This window comes from Dasypus novemcinctus, chromosome 20 (assembly GCF_030445035.2).
Source record: "Dasypus novemcinctus isolate mDasNov1 chromosome 20, mDasNov1.1.hap2, whole genome shotgun sequence".
NCBI lineage: Eukaryota > Metazoa > Chordata > Mammalia > Cingulata > Dasypodidae > Dasypus > Dasypus novemcinctus.
The window spans coordinates 47,946,980-47,965,687 of NC_080692.1; the positions used below are offsets into that span (position 1 = coordinate 47,946,980).

The following is an 18,708-nucleotide window of genomic DNA, read 5'->3' on the forward strand; positions in this document are numbered from 1 at the left end:
TCCCTTCTCCATCCATTATTGATATCCAACTTCATTCTGTTATGATAAGAGAAACTGTTTTGAATAATTTCAATCTTTTTAAAATTTACTGAGACTTTTCTTGTAGCCCACCATATGGTCTACCTTGGAGAAGGATCAATGAGCCCTTGAAAAGAAAGTATATCCTGCTGTTTTGCAGTGCAATGTGCTATAGATATGTTAGGTCTAATTCATTTACCATAATACTCAAGTTCTCTGTTTCTTTCTTTATCCTCTTTCCAAATATTCTACCCAATACACAGTGGTGTACTGAAACCTCCAACTATTATTGTAAAGACATCTATTTCTCCCTTTAGTTTTGCCAGTGTGTGCCTCATGTATCTTGGGACACTCAGGTTAGGTGCATAAATATTTAGTAGAGTTATTAGTTCTTGGGAATTGCTCTTTTTATTAATATACAATGACCTTCTTCATCCCTTTTAAGAGTTTTGCATTTGAAATCTAATTTGTCCAATATTAGTATCTCTACTCAAGATCCTTTTTGGTTACTATTTGCATGGAATAGCTTTTTCTAACCTTTCACTTTGAACCTGGTTGTATCCTTCATCTGAGGTGGGTCACTTGTAGACAACATAGAGATGGCTCATACTGTTTTAATCCATTCTATCAGTATGTATCTTTTGACTGGGGAGTTCAATCCACTAACATTCAATGTTATTACTATAAAGGCATTACTTACTTTACCCACTTTGTCCTTTGGCTCACTGTTGTCACATCTTCCTATTGTCTGTCTTCTTACCCTTTGATTTACCTTTCCTATTAATTTTCATTTCTAAACTCTTTTCCATTATCTCTCACCCTTTTTTATTCCTTTCAGGCTGCAGCACTCTCTTTAGTGTCTCTTGTAATTCTGGCCATTTGGTAACATATTCTCTTAGTTTTTGTTTGTCTCTGAAGACTCTGAACTCATCCTCATTTTTGAAGGACAGTTGTGCCAGATACAGAATTCTTGGCTGGCAGTTTTTCTCTTTCAGTACCTTACATACATTATAATACTTTCTTCTCACCTCCATGGTTTCTGATGAGAGGTCAGGACTTACTGTTATCAAGTTCCCCCTGTATGTGATGCTTTGCTTTTTTCTTGCTGCTTTCAGAATCCTCTCTTTATCTCTGATATTTGACATACTAAATAGTAGGTATCTCAGGGTAGATCTACTCGGATTTATTCTGTTTTGGGTGTGTTGTCCTACTTAGATATTGATATTTATATCTTTTATAAGGATTGGGAAGTTTTCAGTCATTATTTCCTCAAAAATTCTTTCCTTCTGGGACACCGATAACGAGAATGCTTGTGCTTTTCGCATCGTCGTTCAATTCCCTGAGACTCATTCCATTTTTTTCATTCTCTTCTCTTTCTGTTCTCCTGTCTTTTCCAGTTCACATGTTCTATCTTCAAAATCACTCATTCTGTCTTCAAGCCCTTCAAATCTGCTCTTCTGTGCTCTATTGCATTTTTTATCTCATACATCATGTCTTTCATTCCCATAAGGTCTGTTATTTTTCTTTGCAGACTTCCAAGTTGTTCTTTATGCTAACCCAGTATCTTCTTAATATTCTTTTATTTCTTTAACCATATTTTCTTTAAATTCTTTGACATGATTTAGGAGAGTTGTGTGATTATCATTATTGTCATAAATCCTGTATCTCTTTAGGATATTTGGTTTGTTGTTCTATCTGGGTCATCTCTTCCTGTTTCCTAGTATGGGTTTTAATTTTTTGCTGATGTCTAGGCATCTAGATATGTTGGGGAAATTACTCTGATGGCCAATTTCTGTCTTTTGCGTTTTTTTTTTAATTTATAGCTCTTCTTTGATATTTGGTTTGACTTATTCTAAATCTTTAAAATTACATGGCTTAAGTTATCAACATCGGGACAGGGACTCACTAGTGGGGTGCAGAGTTTCTCCCAGGAGTTAGAATACAAATAGAAAAGTTTTTGTCCATGCAATGCAATTTCCCAACTGGCCAGCAGATGGCGCTTGTCAGGGCACCCATCCACAGAGGTGTTTCAGTCTGGGCTGTCCTGTGTTCCAGGGAGGGAGATGTCTGCGCCCCTCTCAGTCGGCTGCAGTGAGCCAGGTTTTTCACCCCAGTTCAATATCTTGGGGTGGGGTGGGGGAACCCTTCCCAGCCACCACACGGGCTTAGTAACTCGAGTTTGTTGTTCTAGCTTCTTGTCTCTCTGTCCCTCACCCTCCTGGGAGCTGTGCAGCACTGTCCGGGTCTGCTGACCCCCAACGCGGGTCCCTCGGACAGTTCTTGGCTCTTTCTCCACTGTTTTTGTGAGAGCACTGAATTCTGCCTCTCAGAGCAATGCCTTCTTCCCACAATTCCCCTGCTTCATAATTTTGTTAGTTTATTTTTTAATGGTACAAGTATCTAATTTTCTAAATAAGATCAATTTATAAAAGAGAATGCTGATTGAATTACAATACTATATAAAATTTGAAAAAAAACAACTTTCTGGAATAAACAAGTCATTTATTTAAAACAATAAAGAAAATAGGAATTGTAGCATTGTTATCTTTTCAAAAATATGCTGATTCTTTTGCTATTTCTAGTGATTCCTTCCCCCTCCCCTTCCCCCCCTCCCTGCCCCAGGCAAGCACTGGGAGATGAAGGAAGCCAATTTTACGAGGCCTTTGAGTCTATTGGTCCTTGTGGCTGGCTGGGAAAGCCACTGTTCTCGAAACAACTGCTGCAGTGAGTGGATCTGTTAACCATACCGAAGGGCTGTTTCAGATGGTGCCACTGTCCTTCCATGGGAACATGTCCAAGTCACATGATCTTTTATGTTTAATTTACCTAGCTGTGAAGTAACAATAATTCCTGTAAGAACATATCAGAGAGAATCCCTGCAGGACCTGTGCTGCTCACAGCCCTTTAGTTCCTGGACCGAGAGGACTTGGGGAAGATGCAGCATTACTAGTCTTCTCTGACACATAACTGTTCTTCTAAGAATGGGTCCACTGCTGTCCTGCTGCTCACAGTCTTGACAAAGTCATTTCAAAGGATGTTAATTAAAGTGTTGGAATTATAATGAGGAGTTCTCACACTGCCAGTGTGCTCAACAATCCAATCTGAAGTGCACAAACTAGCCAGACGTGATATCAGGGCTGCAATACAGGGAGTTGAGAACTAGCACAATGCGATAATTTTCAGGAACTTTAAGGCAGTTTCTTGAAAGCATTTCAACTTCAGGTTTCTTAAGCTTTCTATTTTTGAGTTACACCAAACTCAGAAATATTATGCCAATGGTAACTCTATGTTTCACTGTGTAATCAACAACTACTGAAAAAAAAGGGTCAACTTTTGTTAGAGTGGTTATGAAAAATGAGAGAATTAGAGAACTACTGCTCAAATGAACTTCTGCATTTCAAAGGGAAACCTAATAAAGGAGGAAATGAGGTAGCAAGGTAAATTTCATCTCTAAATAAGAATTCACATCAACTGAATCAAACTGAAAAAAGTTCTGCACAGACGTATTTTGTTACTTATTCATTCTGTGACTTCCAACCCCCTTTAAAATATATCTAGTCATTCAGGAGTCAAGTAGGAGGATAAAGGGAGAGCAGACAAAGCACGCAAAAAACAAACAAACAAACAAAAAAGATAGGAAGAGAGAAAACAGGAAATTTAGAGAAAAACTTGTCCGTTCTCAAAAAAAATAATAGCTTGTAAAGAAGACAAATGTAAATATATGGGTACGAATAAACGCATACAGGTACTGAGGACAAAGTAATTAGATACATTATAAACTTCTTTTGGTAGAATATGACAAGGTTATGAATTAGCCATAAATTATACCATGAGACAAAAACAGTAATATTGTCAGATCCATAAAGAACTTTACAGTGCAATTTTTTTTGTTTTTGTTTGTGCAATTCTAGTGTATGTAAAGACCCACTTCTCACAATCCAATGCAAAAAAAAAAACCTCCTTGTAACTTAAGAAAAATCATGATCTAAATATAAAATAAAATAAAAATAAAGGGATTTGCATGTTCACCCAAAAATATCTAATGAACCCGTGGTGTTTGCCAAGCAATTCTCTAGGCATTAGGGCTGTAATAGTGAACAAAACAGAAACAGTCCCCATCCTCAAGGAGATTACTTTAGGGCAATTGGGGAGACATAAACAAACAAACAAAATATATAGTCTATCAAAATGTGAAAGTGCTAGGGAGAAAATAAAGCAGAGTATGGGTGTACTAAGCACCAGTGAGAAGGAGGTTGCCATTTTAAATCACATGTTCAGAGACCATTTTAGTAGAAATTTAAAAGGCAGAAGAAATAAGTTCAAAGTCATAGAGCAGGATTATGTTTCTTAGCTTCCCAGCCATGAGGCCAGTGCGGCTTGAGCAGAGACCGTGAGGAGGCAAGCGGCGGGCTAGAGGGGCTATGGGGCAGGTCATACTGGGAGGATTTTGAAACCAATGCGAAGATCTGACTTTTGCACAGAACCAGAATAAACCATTTCACATATCTACTCAAAACCAGAAACCAGAAGGTTTTGAGCAGATGTGTGACATGATATTTTTAATGGCTCACTGAAGCTGGTACGCTGGAGAGGAGACTAAGGAATACCCAGGTGTATGGGGCAGAGAGAATAACTGGAAGCCCACGGCAAGCATCCAGGGAGGGGACGGTGTTTGTAGACCAGGTGGTAGTGACAGAGGTGGACAGAAGCTGGAACGCTAAGTGCAAGGAGAGAGTGACAGAGGAGGATGGAGCGGAGCTGAGCAGTTGTCAGCATTCTGGGCTCTAGATCTGAGTTCAAATCCCTCCTTTTACTACTTGTAAATTATACCAACTTGGAAGAGTTATTTAGCTTCTCCAAGCTCCGCCATCTTCTGCAAAAGCAGGTTAAACATAGTACTCTGTTAATATTGTTGTGATGATTAAGTGAGGCACAGCACCTGATACAAAGGAAGTACTTGACAAATGTAAACCAAAAAAAAAAAAAAAAATAGCAAAAATGAAGGTACTCATAAAGGTCTGCCAAGCCATGTTAGTGAGAGCATGCTCTGTTCTTTCAGAAGCTACGGAAGTATTTAAGGGACAGACATGATCGGATTTGCATTTGAGAATAATCCCCTTGACTTCCCTCGGGAGAGCAGACAGAAAGGGGCTTGTCAAAGGGACAGGGGCTGCCCCGTGGTCCAGACAAGAGCAGGAAGGCGGGGCAGCTGAGGGGCTTTTGGGTAGGACTGGGGGACCTGCTGGCTCGGGAGGGAGGGGCGGGTCAAAGAGCACGCCAGGTTTCTGGCTGGATACCGGGTAAAGAATCGGGCCGCCTACTGAGAAAGGAGACACAGAGTAACAGCAGAGTGAAGGCAGCCAGTGACCTCCAGACTCAGCTTCCTGGGCCACCGTAGATGCGGGTGACCCTACAAGGACAGCAGCATGAAATGCCAGCGAGGGCCTCTTTCTGTCAGTCCACAGCATGAACATTTTCTTGATATGTGTGCCGAATGCATTACGCTTGGAAGACGTATCCCTTGGTTTGTGTCAATGTCAAACGTGTGGGAGTGATAAACTATAGAAGCAAGTTAAATAAGACGCACTCCTCGAATCAGTGATTTAGTCAGTAAAGCAAGGAGAGAAGGGAACCATTTCAAGGAAAACTTGCCCAAAGAAATCGTTTTCTGTTAAAACTACATCGACATATGCCTGCGTATCCCTTTTGGAGCTCATGTGGGGCCTCTTGCAGCACTCACTCAGGATCTGAACATTGAAGCTGTTGAATTCCAGCCTTCCCCTCCCCTGATCAGCTTCAGGAAGGCTGATGTGCCTCCCCTTCCTGTTTTAGTCTCAGTGATCTGAGCATGAAGGGCCATGCAGCTCCCAAATTTAGCACCAATAATGAGATCCCATAGTATGCCTTTACCAGATGAAAACTAGAAAGCACCCTGCAGAGATGTACACGCTACGACAAAGCTCGAGTCTAGCAGATAAAGGTCTGCTTGTGCAAGCTGGACCCTGGGCATCTCCCCTAACAGCCCTTTCCTCTTACTGCTTATAGGTAGTGTCATTGGGCTAAGGGGAAAGCAGATGTAAGTATCTGGAGCCTTAGGAAACCTTGGAGGGTGGGCATTTTAAACCAAACACACACGTGCACACTCAAAACACCCCACACTTCTGAGAAGCAACTGTAGAACCTACAGTATACATAAAGTTTCCCGAGTAACAGCTAGACCATTTGAGTTGTAAGGCCACACGAGTGTTTATGCCATTCTCCCCTCCCTCCAGGATTGAGAACTGATCCTTCACTTTCACTCTGCGCAAGACGCATTGCTGAGCTGCTCTCAACCGTGGCTTCTCTACTGTTGGACGTTTTGGAGTGTGCCCACTTTCCAGGTGGCAGTCTCACGGCCTCTTCAGTTCGCCTGTCCTGCGTGGGTCCCCACCTCAACAGGCGCTTAGGACTGCCAACCGTACGCCAAGCGCCGAGGCCAGGGGTCAGCTTAGGGCCGCGTGGTGCGCACCCGGTGCCCTCCTCCAGGTTCTGCTCCTGGCCTTTAGGTGCAGCCTCCCCTGGGACCTCTCGCTCACAACCCACTTCTGTGGCTTTCCCCTCCTCCTCTTTGGATGTTATCAGGGTCTCATTCCTCATCCTTTTCTCATGCCAACTGCTTTCCTTGGAGACATTTCACCTATGCTCATAACTTCAAGTATGATCTGTGTGCTAATGCTTCCACGGCTCTACCTTCCCAGCCAAGCCCTCCTTCCCCAGCGTCGAAGAGAAATAGCCGACGCCTGCTGCACCACTGCAGACCAAGGGCGAGCACATTTCTTAAACGCCAAAGATCTAGACAAGCTGCTTCTCCCCCTAGTCCACCCCAAGCCTCCAGTGCCTCTGATGTTGTAAGACGCACTATAATCTTCCACCACCCAACTCTCCACCTGGGAGTTATCCAAGACCCTCATCTCTCCTTCCTGCCCTTCCCAGTCACCGAATCAGCTAGAAAAGCATGGCTCTGGGACAAAGGAAAGGACAGTGGTGCCTTCTCACGGCTCCTTCGTGAGAGGGACAGCTCTTCCTGCGCTGGCCCTACCCCCTCCTCAGCTTGTCCCTCTGCCTCCTGGTGCCCCAGCCACGGGCCTTCTCTTTCTGGTCAGCTCTCAGGGACTTCACATATAAAGCTATAAGAGGCTCCAGAGTCTCAAGTTGCCTTACAGGGCCGAAGGTCACATGCCCAGGGACGAGAAGGGCTAGCTTTTTTTAAATTTGGGACAAGCTATTTTTTAAATGATCATTTTATGTGATAAATAGCAGAGGTTAAATCCCTTTAATTTCTGAGAATTGTACTTAACAAAAATGAAAATTAGCAGATAATCAGAATTATCCTGACATCAGGAAACTGGAAAGCACAAAAGGAGGGGAAGGAAATGAGAAGAGTCTGTATCTGGTCAGTGATCGGTCTGGCAGACAGAGGGAAGGAAGCTGAGAAGGGCCAAAGTCTAGAGAAGCTTTTTTGAAACTTGAATAAAAATATCCAGAACATATGGCTAAAAACGATTTGGAGTACTGTAAATACTGGCTTAATAACGTCAACCAGAAACTCCGGAGCTGGAGAGTTTGATGCACACTAACAAGTGTGGCCTACTGTGATAGAGCTGCACTTTAACACGTTTCTCAAGTTGTCTTTTAGGTACGTGCTGTCACCCAACAGGCTTCTTCTCTGGCCAAGACCCCTCGTTCTCATTTCGATGACTTCTGCTTTCATGTCCCCTCTTCCCTTTCTATTCTCTTGGATTCATGCACACCTCTGATTCATACTTGATTCATTCATACTCTCATTCCAATGAATGAACGTAAGCCTGCCCTGTCAACTGGCTAGTCAATTTCCATTTATGATCAAGCTTCCACTGTTCACATAACAGTGAAAGAGCAGAATCACAGCAATGGAAAGAAAGAAACTTCATGGGCTCTTTTTATCCAGTTCAAAACTCTACGTGTGTGTTATGCTCACACACAACATGAATTAACTTTTAAAATACAAACAAAAGAAATACTTAAAAATAAATGTCCCATCAATCCTTACTCACAGGAATATTTCAAATATTGGATACGGGAAACTTTCTAACCATGACCCTTGACGTAAATAATGAGATTAAATAAATCATCTAACACCAAGGTTGGGAAACTACAGCACATGAGTCAAAAGCAGCTTTCCACCTGTTTGTTTGTTTTTTTAATGAAGTTTTATTTGAGCACAGCTATGCTTGTTTGTTTATGTGTTGCCTATGACTATTTTATACACTATAATGGCAGAGTTGAATAGCTGTAGTAGAGAGACTGGCCTCAAAAGCTAAAAATACTATGTAACCATTCATAGAAAGTTTGCAAACCTCTGATATAAAGTAAACACAAACTTGCAAATAGTGTGCAGGTCTCATATACATGATCCAATGTTATAGAGATGAATGTATAAAGAAACATTTCTAGAAGATATCTTTTGAACCAAACAATTTTATATTCCTAATATTGACTTATTTCATTGATGGCTTAAATACTGAGAGGGGACTTTCCAGAATTTTTCCCCTACTGTGTAATTTCACATGACCCCTTGGTTTTGACAGAGAAGAGGGACTTTTTTGATCTGGCTGAAGATAACTATTTTCCTTTCTGAGGTCTGACTTTTTAGTTCAAAAGTTTATCTCCCAGCATTATTTTGTAACATTATGGTCCTGTGCCTCAGTAAATAATTCTGAAATTCAAAATGAACTAATAGTCACCAAACACAAATGCTGAGTCATCTTACCTCATCTCTAGTAAAACTTACACACCTGCATGAGTCCCTTAGGTACTAAACCAGGAAAAACTATTTTCATAGTTCTCCTCCACGCTCTACCACACGCCTACTAACTAAGAGTGCTAGATGAATCCTTCTGTCCTGACAACCTGTCCCATCTCATGTCTGCAATGTGTCTTCAGGATAAAGCATCCCCTATATATAATTGACTTTTATTCATTGATGTTTGAGCTGGAAAAACAAGTTAATCAATAAACAATGTGGGTAGATATGTGCACACACACAAGCACATACACCCACAATATGACAGTGCTTTGACGTAAATGGTTTTACAGTGCCGTGCATTTACTAACTTTGTTCTCATCATGGGTTCATTTATAATTAACTTATCTCTAAATACTTGCTTAATACATGAATAAAAGTACAATCATTAAAAGATCCTTTTAAGACTTGTAATAATGCTTTGTGGATATTTTCTAAAACAGACTTCTGTGCCATTTGTCTCTGCATTATTGCGTTTACCATTTTACAAAATTACTGTCTTGTTAATTTTATGGCAACATAAATAGGAACAAAGAACGCTAAGAAATAATTTAATGGAAATTTGTTATGTCACATTCCAATAAATATTTCTACTGAAGTGGTTTTTGCTACTTGCAGCTCTCTAGAAATTGGTAAGATGAGCCTCCGACACCGCTGTCCCCCAATTGGTCCACCGCTTCCTCAGCCCCTTGATGGAAGCCGGGTGCCAGTCCTAGCTCTGCGCATACTTCTCCCACAATGACTGCACTCTCTTCTTTCCTCTGCTTATCTAGGACTCAGCAGCCCCTTCACAGAGCCTTAAATAATAAACCCAGCCAATAGGAACCTACTTCCTTTGACACCATCTATAGCAATTATTGACCTTGAGAGTCATTCACCTGCTCACTCAATTGAAAATGCTTATTGTATTAATATCAAATACAGTAAAATGCACGGGGAAACACTGATGAGTAAAACTTAACTCCTGCCTTTGTGGAGTTTGGAGTCTAGGGAAGGAAACAAAGGAGTAACAGTCCCCAACAATTCAGTGTCACATGTCCTATGACCGGGGCCAGCACAGTGTGTGACGGGAGCACACAAGAGCTACCTCGACCCGCCCCGGGCTAGCCTGAAGGTAGGGGTCCATGCTCTGCCGTCTAAGTGTCTGGATTTGCATCTAAGTTGGAAGGGCCAAGGGAGAGTTGAGATCCATTTTGGGTGTAAGGGTGAGCTGCCCCTTAAGGCATTCAAGTGTCGATGTCAGAGACACAGGCCTAGTTCAGAGGAAAAGTCCATGCTGAAGATGAAAACGTGGGATTCACCACGGCATAGGCTATGCTGGAGAACGCGGCTGAATGAGACCACCAGGGAGCGAGTGCAGATGCAGAAGATAGGCTAGCCACAGAACGAGGCCGAGAACGCTCCGGCAGAAGCAGAAGAGAGTCTGGCAAGCAGAGAAGGGCTGGGGACGCGAGCAGAAGAGCCAGGACGTCGTAGGGCAAAGCCAGGTGAAGACGTGCTTCACGGAGAAGGGAAGGCCCAACGGTGTCAAACGCTGAAGGCAGGTGGAGTAAGATGAGGACTGAGACCGACCAGGACATCTAGCAAGACGGTGGCTCCTGGAGGCCTTACCATCGGTTGTTTTGGTGGCATGGTGAGGATGAAAGCCTGCCAGGAATGGATTTACGAGAGAAGGGAGAGGGAAGACGTGGAGGTAGAAGAGCGACTGGGCCAGTGGGTTAGACATTTATTAGAGAAGCAGATTTGCATGCTTGACTGTGGAGGGAGTGATGGAGCTTGGAGAGAGATGACTGTCTCTCGTTTCCAACTCTCTGTCTCCCTCGGCCACGCGCCCCCCTGACCTGAGGTCCCCAGCACCCCACACACACGCGTTCACAGGACTTGCCACGCTGTGGGTTGCTTGTTTTGTGTCTTCCTTTGGTGAAAAACAGCAAGCTCCACGAGGGGAGAAACCATGCCTCACTTCCAAGCCCCTTGCATCCCACAGTGCCGACACCCCCTGGCGGCTGTGGAGCAGGGAGAACGCGCGCCCCGAGAGGAGCACACAGTGTGGTCTCCAGGCAGGAAGGTAAGCCCAGAGGGGAGGGACGGTGGTCCTCTGCTCACGTCTGTATCCCCAGCATTGAGGACACAGATTGGGTATAGAGGTGGTCAATAAATGCATACTGACTTATGAATGATCTAGCGTGGGAAACCACAAAACGATGCTTCTGATGCACCTTAACGTTGACTGAGCAGCTCTGATGAGGCAGGATGTGCAGGTGCAGGTGCATGTCCAAAGGAAACCAGCCCGTATATTATGCTGTAATTTTTATTGAAAATGTTGGCTTTGTCTTACTACAGAGAGTGTATGGCAACAGATATGGCTCAGTTTTTTATCTGGTGTCTGACTTGGGCACTTGTTACTTCTAAACTGCATTAGTGAGGCAGGCCCACTAATCTAAACCTCTATCACATCACCAATAACTAACACTACTACGGAAGAGTTCATTCAATAAGTTCCTTTCAGAATTAAGTTCAAGTAGAACGCGTACCTCATGAATAATCAGTGTGTGTGTGTGTGTGTTTTAACATTACATATTCATCATGTAGCTTAAACACTTCCTTTTTCCTTTTGGTTGCCAAGAAACACAGAGTAAGCTCAAAATAATATTGTTAATAACCATGTATTTATAACCTCTACCTGCTTTCTATCAGCAACATAGAAAAATACCTTCGCGTAGGGGAAGAAAAAAAATACTTGATCACACTTTCCTTATTTTTCTTTTTTAGAAAATAAGTCTTGCAACTATATTAAGTTTTTGGGTGATGTTCCCTTACTTGCTTATCTTTTTACCTATCTATTGCCAAGACTAACAATGTGTTTTAGAATATCAAGGCAATTAGGATAAATCTACTTTCTGCAATTTAATAAAATATTCTCTTGACATTTAAGTTTTTTTCAACTAAGTTCACACATTGGACAGCTCCTATACTCTCGAGGTCTATAATCTTACATATCTATTTTCAGGTTAATTATATTCACTCTTGATTATAACTCACAAGTTCTGGTCATTGTTTATCTCTGAGGACCAAAAACCATCTATGTGCATTTTAAATTGTGGTGTTATTATACAAAATTGTTTAGAAAACATTGTCAATTGCATTGCCCTATGCCCTTGTATAAATCCTTTGAGAATTAAATAACAGTAAAAAGTTGGTCATTAATGAACAGTATAGGTATTAATTATGCAGCTCATTATTTTTCACTCTTGGTTAGCAGAAGTTTTGAGCAGCTACCACAGATAAACAGTAAGAATATTAGTCCACACCCTGAGGTTCCCTTTCCTTCTCGAGACTTTTAATCTTGTATTCCAGTAGCCTAATTATGCAAGTGCACTTTTTTATCCCCTTCAAATTCCTTTTAGCAGTAGGTAAGATATCAATCAATGCATAAATACCTAGTAGCTGGTTGGTTATTCTGTTACATTATTTAAAATGCAACCCAATCCAGGAAAAAAGGCATCAAGACGCAATCATCTCTAGTGCTCATATACATCTCTAAAAGTTTACTTTGTAAACATGGCTCATGGATTCCCATCATATTTTATTGATGAGAAGACCGAATTGAGTGACTTACTCAGCTCATGGAGAAAACACATGGTGCAATGACAAATAATAGTTAGGCTGTTTGTGTGATATTCCTGATACAATAGTCTAGCTCACATATTACTGAGCTACATGTGTGTCTGTGAGCTGAAAAACCCAGCTGTGTTTTCCACTTTCTGCATTACAAGCAATAATAAAGATGAAGTAATTGTAAGTTAGTTAAAATCCTTCAAAGATATTAAAGATGGAAGTTATATATCCAATTGCAAACCCATCCTTCTGCTTCTACAAATAAAGTAAATGAAGCAATGCTGATTACTACCTATTAGCATAAGAAAATTAGTTGCAAAGAGGTGAAGCAGCGTAAGTCTCCAGGAAAAACATTTTAAATAGGCTCAGTGATACACACATTTCATATGATTTGAGTATAAATTAAAATTTAGCTATTTACTGCAATTTATATGCATATCCCTTAAATTAAATACAGCTCAAGCAATTACAGTGATGGGATATAATTTTTAAGGAAAAATAACAGATTAATGAGATGTCAGGACATCTAGAAAACTTCTTGAGTATCACATGAAGAGCCCATCCCTGAAGCACCACTCGGGCTGTTCCTATCAGCTTCTCTTTTCCCTGAAAGGAAAGAAAGAGATAGTGGCTTTGGGGACATGAGAACATGCCAAGGGTCTAAAATATGTTAGGAAATGCTGTGTATTTTTATTTCCTGCATGGGAAAAAGCATGGTGATCACAGAAAAATCCCTGCCTGCTGTCTCTAGGTCTCCTAGTGGCTTCTGAAGTCAAGAGATACAGACGAAGTCAGAGCAGACGGAAAGAGAAGCAGGAGGCACGGCAAAGGCTGCCTACGTGGCCAGAATTCAGACTGACACTCTAATAATTACTCAGAAATAAATATATATCTACCAGGCATGGAATTTTAAGCAGAAAAATAATTGCTTCCACTGAACTTGGCTTCATGATCTTTATACCAAACTAACAATTAAATAGTCCAATTTCAATGTGTTTCCTGGATTGCATTTTTTTTATTGCTCCCATTAACCATGAATTTGAGAGGTCACATAAGAAATGGCAGTAACCCAATGATGTGCTGTTGCTTGGTAAGAGATATGAAGTGGCCTATTAGAGAATTTAATCGCTTTATACCTAGGCATTTAACTCATTACATTTTTCCTTTTTGGAAAGTTTATTTTCTTAAGAGAGGCCCATGGGTGCCCAGATTTTGTGAATCTGTATTAAGTAGCCAAGGCCTACAAGTATGAAACAATTAAAGAGCAGAAGCTAGGGTGAGAGTCTGAAGGCAGTCTGCGATGAACAAACAGATGTAAGAATCAAAACGAAGAAAAGGCCGCTGTCAGTGGGCTTTGTGCAGTCCCCAGGTTGGTCTCGGTCTGGATCTTAGAGGAACTGAGGCCACACTCAACTGGGTTTTAAGGAGAGAGCAAGACATCCCATGAGCGTCAGGGGAGGGGTGGCATCAGGAAAAAATGAGAAGACTGTCCAGCATCGGGAAGACACTGTCGACCCTGGTCCACGCCATCTATCGACAAGAGTGGCAACGAGTGGCCAACAAAATTACAGAGAAGATCCTTGGCTGCCAGAAAGCTGACAGCAGTTTTTAGACTCTATACTCTCATGTACTATAAGTATTATATAAAACTACTATAAGGATGCTTTTTTGCAAGAAGTGGTAGCCCCGAACTCCTTCTGAGTATCTACCATATGCTAGGCAATTGGCATGAGAATAAGAAAAAAAAAGACATTAATTCTGTACATAAATAATTCATACTCCAGTGGGTGAAATTACCATTAACTTTGATATGATGATGATGATGAAAACAGAAGAAATATCTATTCAGCTTCTGTATTATAACACATGCTTCATTCTTTCATTCACTCATCCATGCAGTCCATGCTTCATTCATTCACTCGTTTGTGCATTTATTAAGAGCCTACAATTGGGGTCATTACAGTTATCAAAGATATAGACTTAATTCAAATCATTGCCATCCATTTCTTAGAAAGATACAATAGACTTCATGCAAGACGCTCACCAACACTCCCCAGAGAAGGTCCCTTTGAGATCCCTCTGGTGGCTCCCTCTGTCTTGCAGGTCCCCCCATCCCGCCAACCTTCAGGATTCAGTTCAGGGGAACCTCCTTCCCAAGCTCTCCCTAACTCTTACTGGAAGTGCGTTGTGCCTCTATTTTAGCACGAGCACGTCACATCATGATTTACCTGTCTCTCCCATTCACATACTTATGAGCCTCTTGGTGTCATCTTTATTTTCATCTTCCCATCTTGGCAGCTAGCAAAACGTCCAACATAGGAGGTGCTCAATAAAGTCCTCATGACAAAGGAGCCTAAGGTATGCTGTAGTATGAGATTATCTTAATATTCAAGGCTCGTGGCTGGTGCAGGGTCCAGCTACACAGCCTTCCTTTATTCCTCTAAACAGCCAAGTCCATTGCCCCTTTTAAGTCATACTCTGGAATGCTCACCACCACCCCCGTTCATACTGCTGGCTTTTTCTTTTCATGTAGACCGAGCTTCATGCTCAGCTCCCAAGAAAAGCCCTCCTGATGATCCAGTCTAAAGTAGCCACCGCTCCTGTCTTTCCCCACATCCTATGCCCACTTACTGCATAACTTGTGTCACTATCTGTGGTCTCCCTCTCTGCATATGCTCCACGGCTCCCAGCCAGAGGGGAAGTTTCCTGAGAGCCAGCCTCTTGCTGAACTTCTTCACCACTCTATTCCTGCGCTCTAGCACAGTCCCTGGCATCTAGGAAGCTCCTAATATATCTATGGAATCGAATGAAAGAATCAATGAAGAATTTGGAAACTTTACTCCACAAGGAGCACACTGATGGCTCACTGGCTGCATTCATTTTCACTGGTGAGATTTGTTGGGTCTGCTCAGGGTTTTTAAAAATTGTGAATTAGTTACCAACTTTTTAAAAATTAAGAGATTTTCACATTCTTAAAAAATTCAAAATTCAGGCTTCTTTTGAAATAACAGAAGTAGAAATCCAGGACCTGCAGTCCCAACTGCCAAGCCATTGGAAGTGAGAAACGGCTGCCTGCTTTGAAAGGGGACAGCCAGTTTGCCCCAGCCCCCAACCCCCAGCTCATGCCTTCACAGGTCCTATCTCAAGATGTTCTGGATTTGGCTCTGATCCTTTCTTCTAAAGTGCTCTCAGGGACTCATGCTCACGCAGTTGCCCCACCAAGTACCTTGGCTCCTGAGTCTTAGAACACGTCTCTAGAGATGAAATAGCATCACAACTCACCTTTTTACCATTTCTGCATTATGACATGGAGAGATAAAATAACTACTAAATACAAAACTTGAATTCATTATCAACTGGAACAAGTCTACGTGAGTGTTTAATGGATCTCAAGGTGGCAGAACAAAATGATCATTAAAACATTAGAAAGCAAATGGATAAGGAAGAAAAAGAATAACAAGAATGCCAAAGAGCTAGCCTTAATTAAAATTCAGTAAGAAAAACTGAAACCCAGCAAAAAAGTGGATAAACTCATTTTCAAGTATTTCACGGAAGAAAAACAAATGACCAAAGAACACATTAAAAGATAGTTCATTTTACTGGTAATACAAAAAGATGTGGTTTAACAGGAAATGCCCTTTCTTCTGTAATTCATTCCTTTTCTACAAACATTTTGTTGAGTGATCACTACTATGTTTCAAGCTCTATCCATATGGCAGACTTTTTAAATGGTAAGAATATGAGGATTCACTAAAACAAGTACCATCCTGCACCGTGGAAAACAATCTAGCTGCATACTGTATCTAGATGTAATAGAGCCAGAAAACAGTTACTACCCTGCAGTTCAGTAATTACACTGTTTTGGAATTTTTCCTATGGAAATAATCAGTGTTGCAGTCAAAGATTATATATGAAGATGTTAAACACAACATAATTTATAATATCAAAAACATTAGAAATCTATATCTCCAATAATAAGGAGTGATTAAATTATGCAGACACTAAAATTGTGTTTTCAAAGACCATTTAGTGATATGGGAAACAGCTAATGAAACATTTTAAAGTCTATATTTTTAAAAGAATTGCATGTAACTAATTAAAGTGATATCTTCTCTCCTGTCTCAGCTGTCAGGTTATTCAGGCTTGCTATCTAATACCGCTCTCCATCCTGCATTGTATATAACACTTCTCCATATACTTTCTACTTCCAGGAGGTATTAAAACTGAAGGTCTTAGACAGAAAAGCCAAAATTGCCACACGGGAACAGAGAAACAATATGACTTAATATAGGTTAAACATAAAATACTGAGCAGTGCTCTGGACTGTGGTCAGTAACTGTTCCTACAGAGAAGCAAGTACAAAGAAGAGTGAGGAAGGCAAGAAGAGAGCAGGAGATAGAAGTCTCACACCAGAGTGGAGAAAGGGAGCAGAGAGGCATGAGGAGAGCATATAGAAGAAAGAATGTCAGAAAGTACACAAGGCTGAATTTTAAGGAAATTCTCCACATAACACCATATATCATCAGAACTTTAAAAATTCCCTTGGTGATATATTTATAGTTTTATGTAGATCAGACAAGACACTTCCAAGAAGCATTATTTGTTTCTTGTAACACCAACCACAGAAGGCCAAAAAGGATGTCATGGTAGAAAAAGCAGAACTACCTCACTACCATGAAGAGAATAACAACAAAAATTGAAAGTCTGAGAGCACCGAAATAAACTGTCTGTACAAAAGATGATTATAGTAAAACAAGGAGGAAGTTGAATCTGGGTTTTGGAATTGCTGAACTGTGCAAAGGCGGAAGCCAATCTGCATGGCCATTTGCCTGCAGGAGCTAGATGACTGCATGTCCACAGTGAAAACAGCAAAACCCAGGCTCATCCAAACCCTTGGAGCACAGCTACCGCTACCCTGGAGCAAAGCCCACAGCCACCACCTCATTCGCATGTGTGGTGGTTTAGACAACAAGGTCCATCAGGAACTTGGCAACCATGGTTGGTTCCCAAAAACCAAATACAATATCCCAACCTAGAAAAAGCTAAAGGAGTCCCTGGTGGAAAGAGCAAGTGGGCATGGTGGGCTCTCTCCAGAGAGCAAAGGCAGCCCATGGAGTCACCAAGGGTCAGTGCACAGAGAATTCCCTGTTCACACGGAGAGGTAAGGATGCCTCGTGTCACTGCAGTAAACACAGGCAGACAGCTGCTTAACTGCCAGTCACATGAGGAGAAGTCAGTAGGTCTCTGGAAAAAATTGTGATTGTGGCACAGATTCCACAGTGATGTTTGCCTGATGGAAATGGATGCCAATCTGTTTACAGAGGGTCCCAAAGGGAGGCCAGTGTGCATCACTGCGATGTCCTTGCACCCAGAAGGCCTAAGAACACAGACCCAGTACAGTAAATGTTACTTGCTCTTCAAGGTTATAAGCCAAGGTCTTATTCACTCAGTATCTCTAGGATAGAGCATGGTGTGTGCATAGAGTAATACACAAGATATTTTGGTTTGAAGAATAAAACACCAGCAGCTGAGAATGGTTCCAACAATCGGAACATATATCAGAGAAAAGTGTCTTAAGGTTGCGGGGAAAACAAAGAGCAAATAAAGCCAGGGATTAGGAAGTGTGCCAATAAATACAACTCAGCTCCTCACTGCTTCCAGAAACTTTGACCTTCTTCAGTCAGTGAGCAATTTTCATACTGGCCTTTCCTTTGATCAATACCCAACATGCTGCTTCAAACTCCGGTTTCAGAGAAAATCAACTTGACTGAGACCACCCGTTCACCTCATTGCTCTGGCCTCCACTCCCCCTCAGCTCCCTCTTGGCGTGATGTCAGAAACTTATTTTTACTACTCAGAATCTATCTAAGCATAACCATTCCTGGGGGGACTAAACTTCTCCAGCCTCTGGCCACGCAGGAGCCTCCACTCTAATCTGGGAGGCCTCCATCTGGGCAAGGCTCAGGAGGGTCCCTAATCCGTCTTTCAACTGGGGTCAGGCCATCACATGTGATTTTGAAGCCCATCACTCACATTCCTACTACTTCTGTTTCCTCAGCAGGAACCGGAATTACATCTGTGGATATGCTAATGGAGCCTTGATTCCCCACACCACGCAGAGTCCTGCGCCTGGTTGGGGACTGGGTGTCCTGGAGCTGGTGACGACCCCACCTGGGGTTCTCTAGTGGTGGTGGTGGTGGGAGGAGGGTAGAATGAGACCCTCCAGAAGTAGGAAGGGTCCTGTACCATGA

The 18,708-nt window shown here is 41.8% G+C and overlaps 1 protein-coding gene across 3 annotated transcripts in view; it reads right to left on the reverse strand.

Annotated features, from left to right (window-relative positions):
* ITPR2 (inositol 1,4,5-trisphosphate receptor type 2) overlaps positions 1-18,708 on the reverse strand; it is a 480,765-nt gene that overhangs the window by 117,003 nt on the left and 345,054 nt on the right. The window contains exon 46 of one of the 3 annotated variants that reach the window (XM_058282929.2): positions 11,135-13,063. The exons of the other annotated variants lie outside the window; for them this stretch is intronic. Coding sequence (XP_058138912.1) covers positions 12,905-13,063 — 159 coding nt within the window. The 3' untranslated portion in view covers positions 11,135-12,904. Of the gene's footprint in view, positions 1-11,134; positions 13,064-18,708 lie in introns of those variants that run through there. 3 annotated transcript variants of the gene reach the window in all.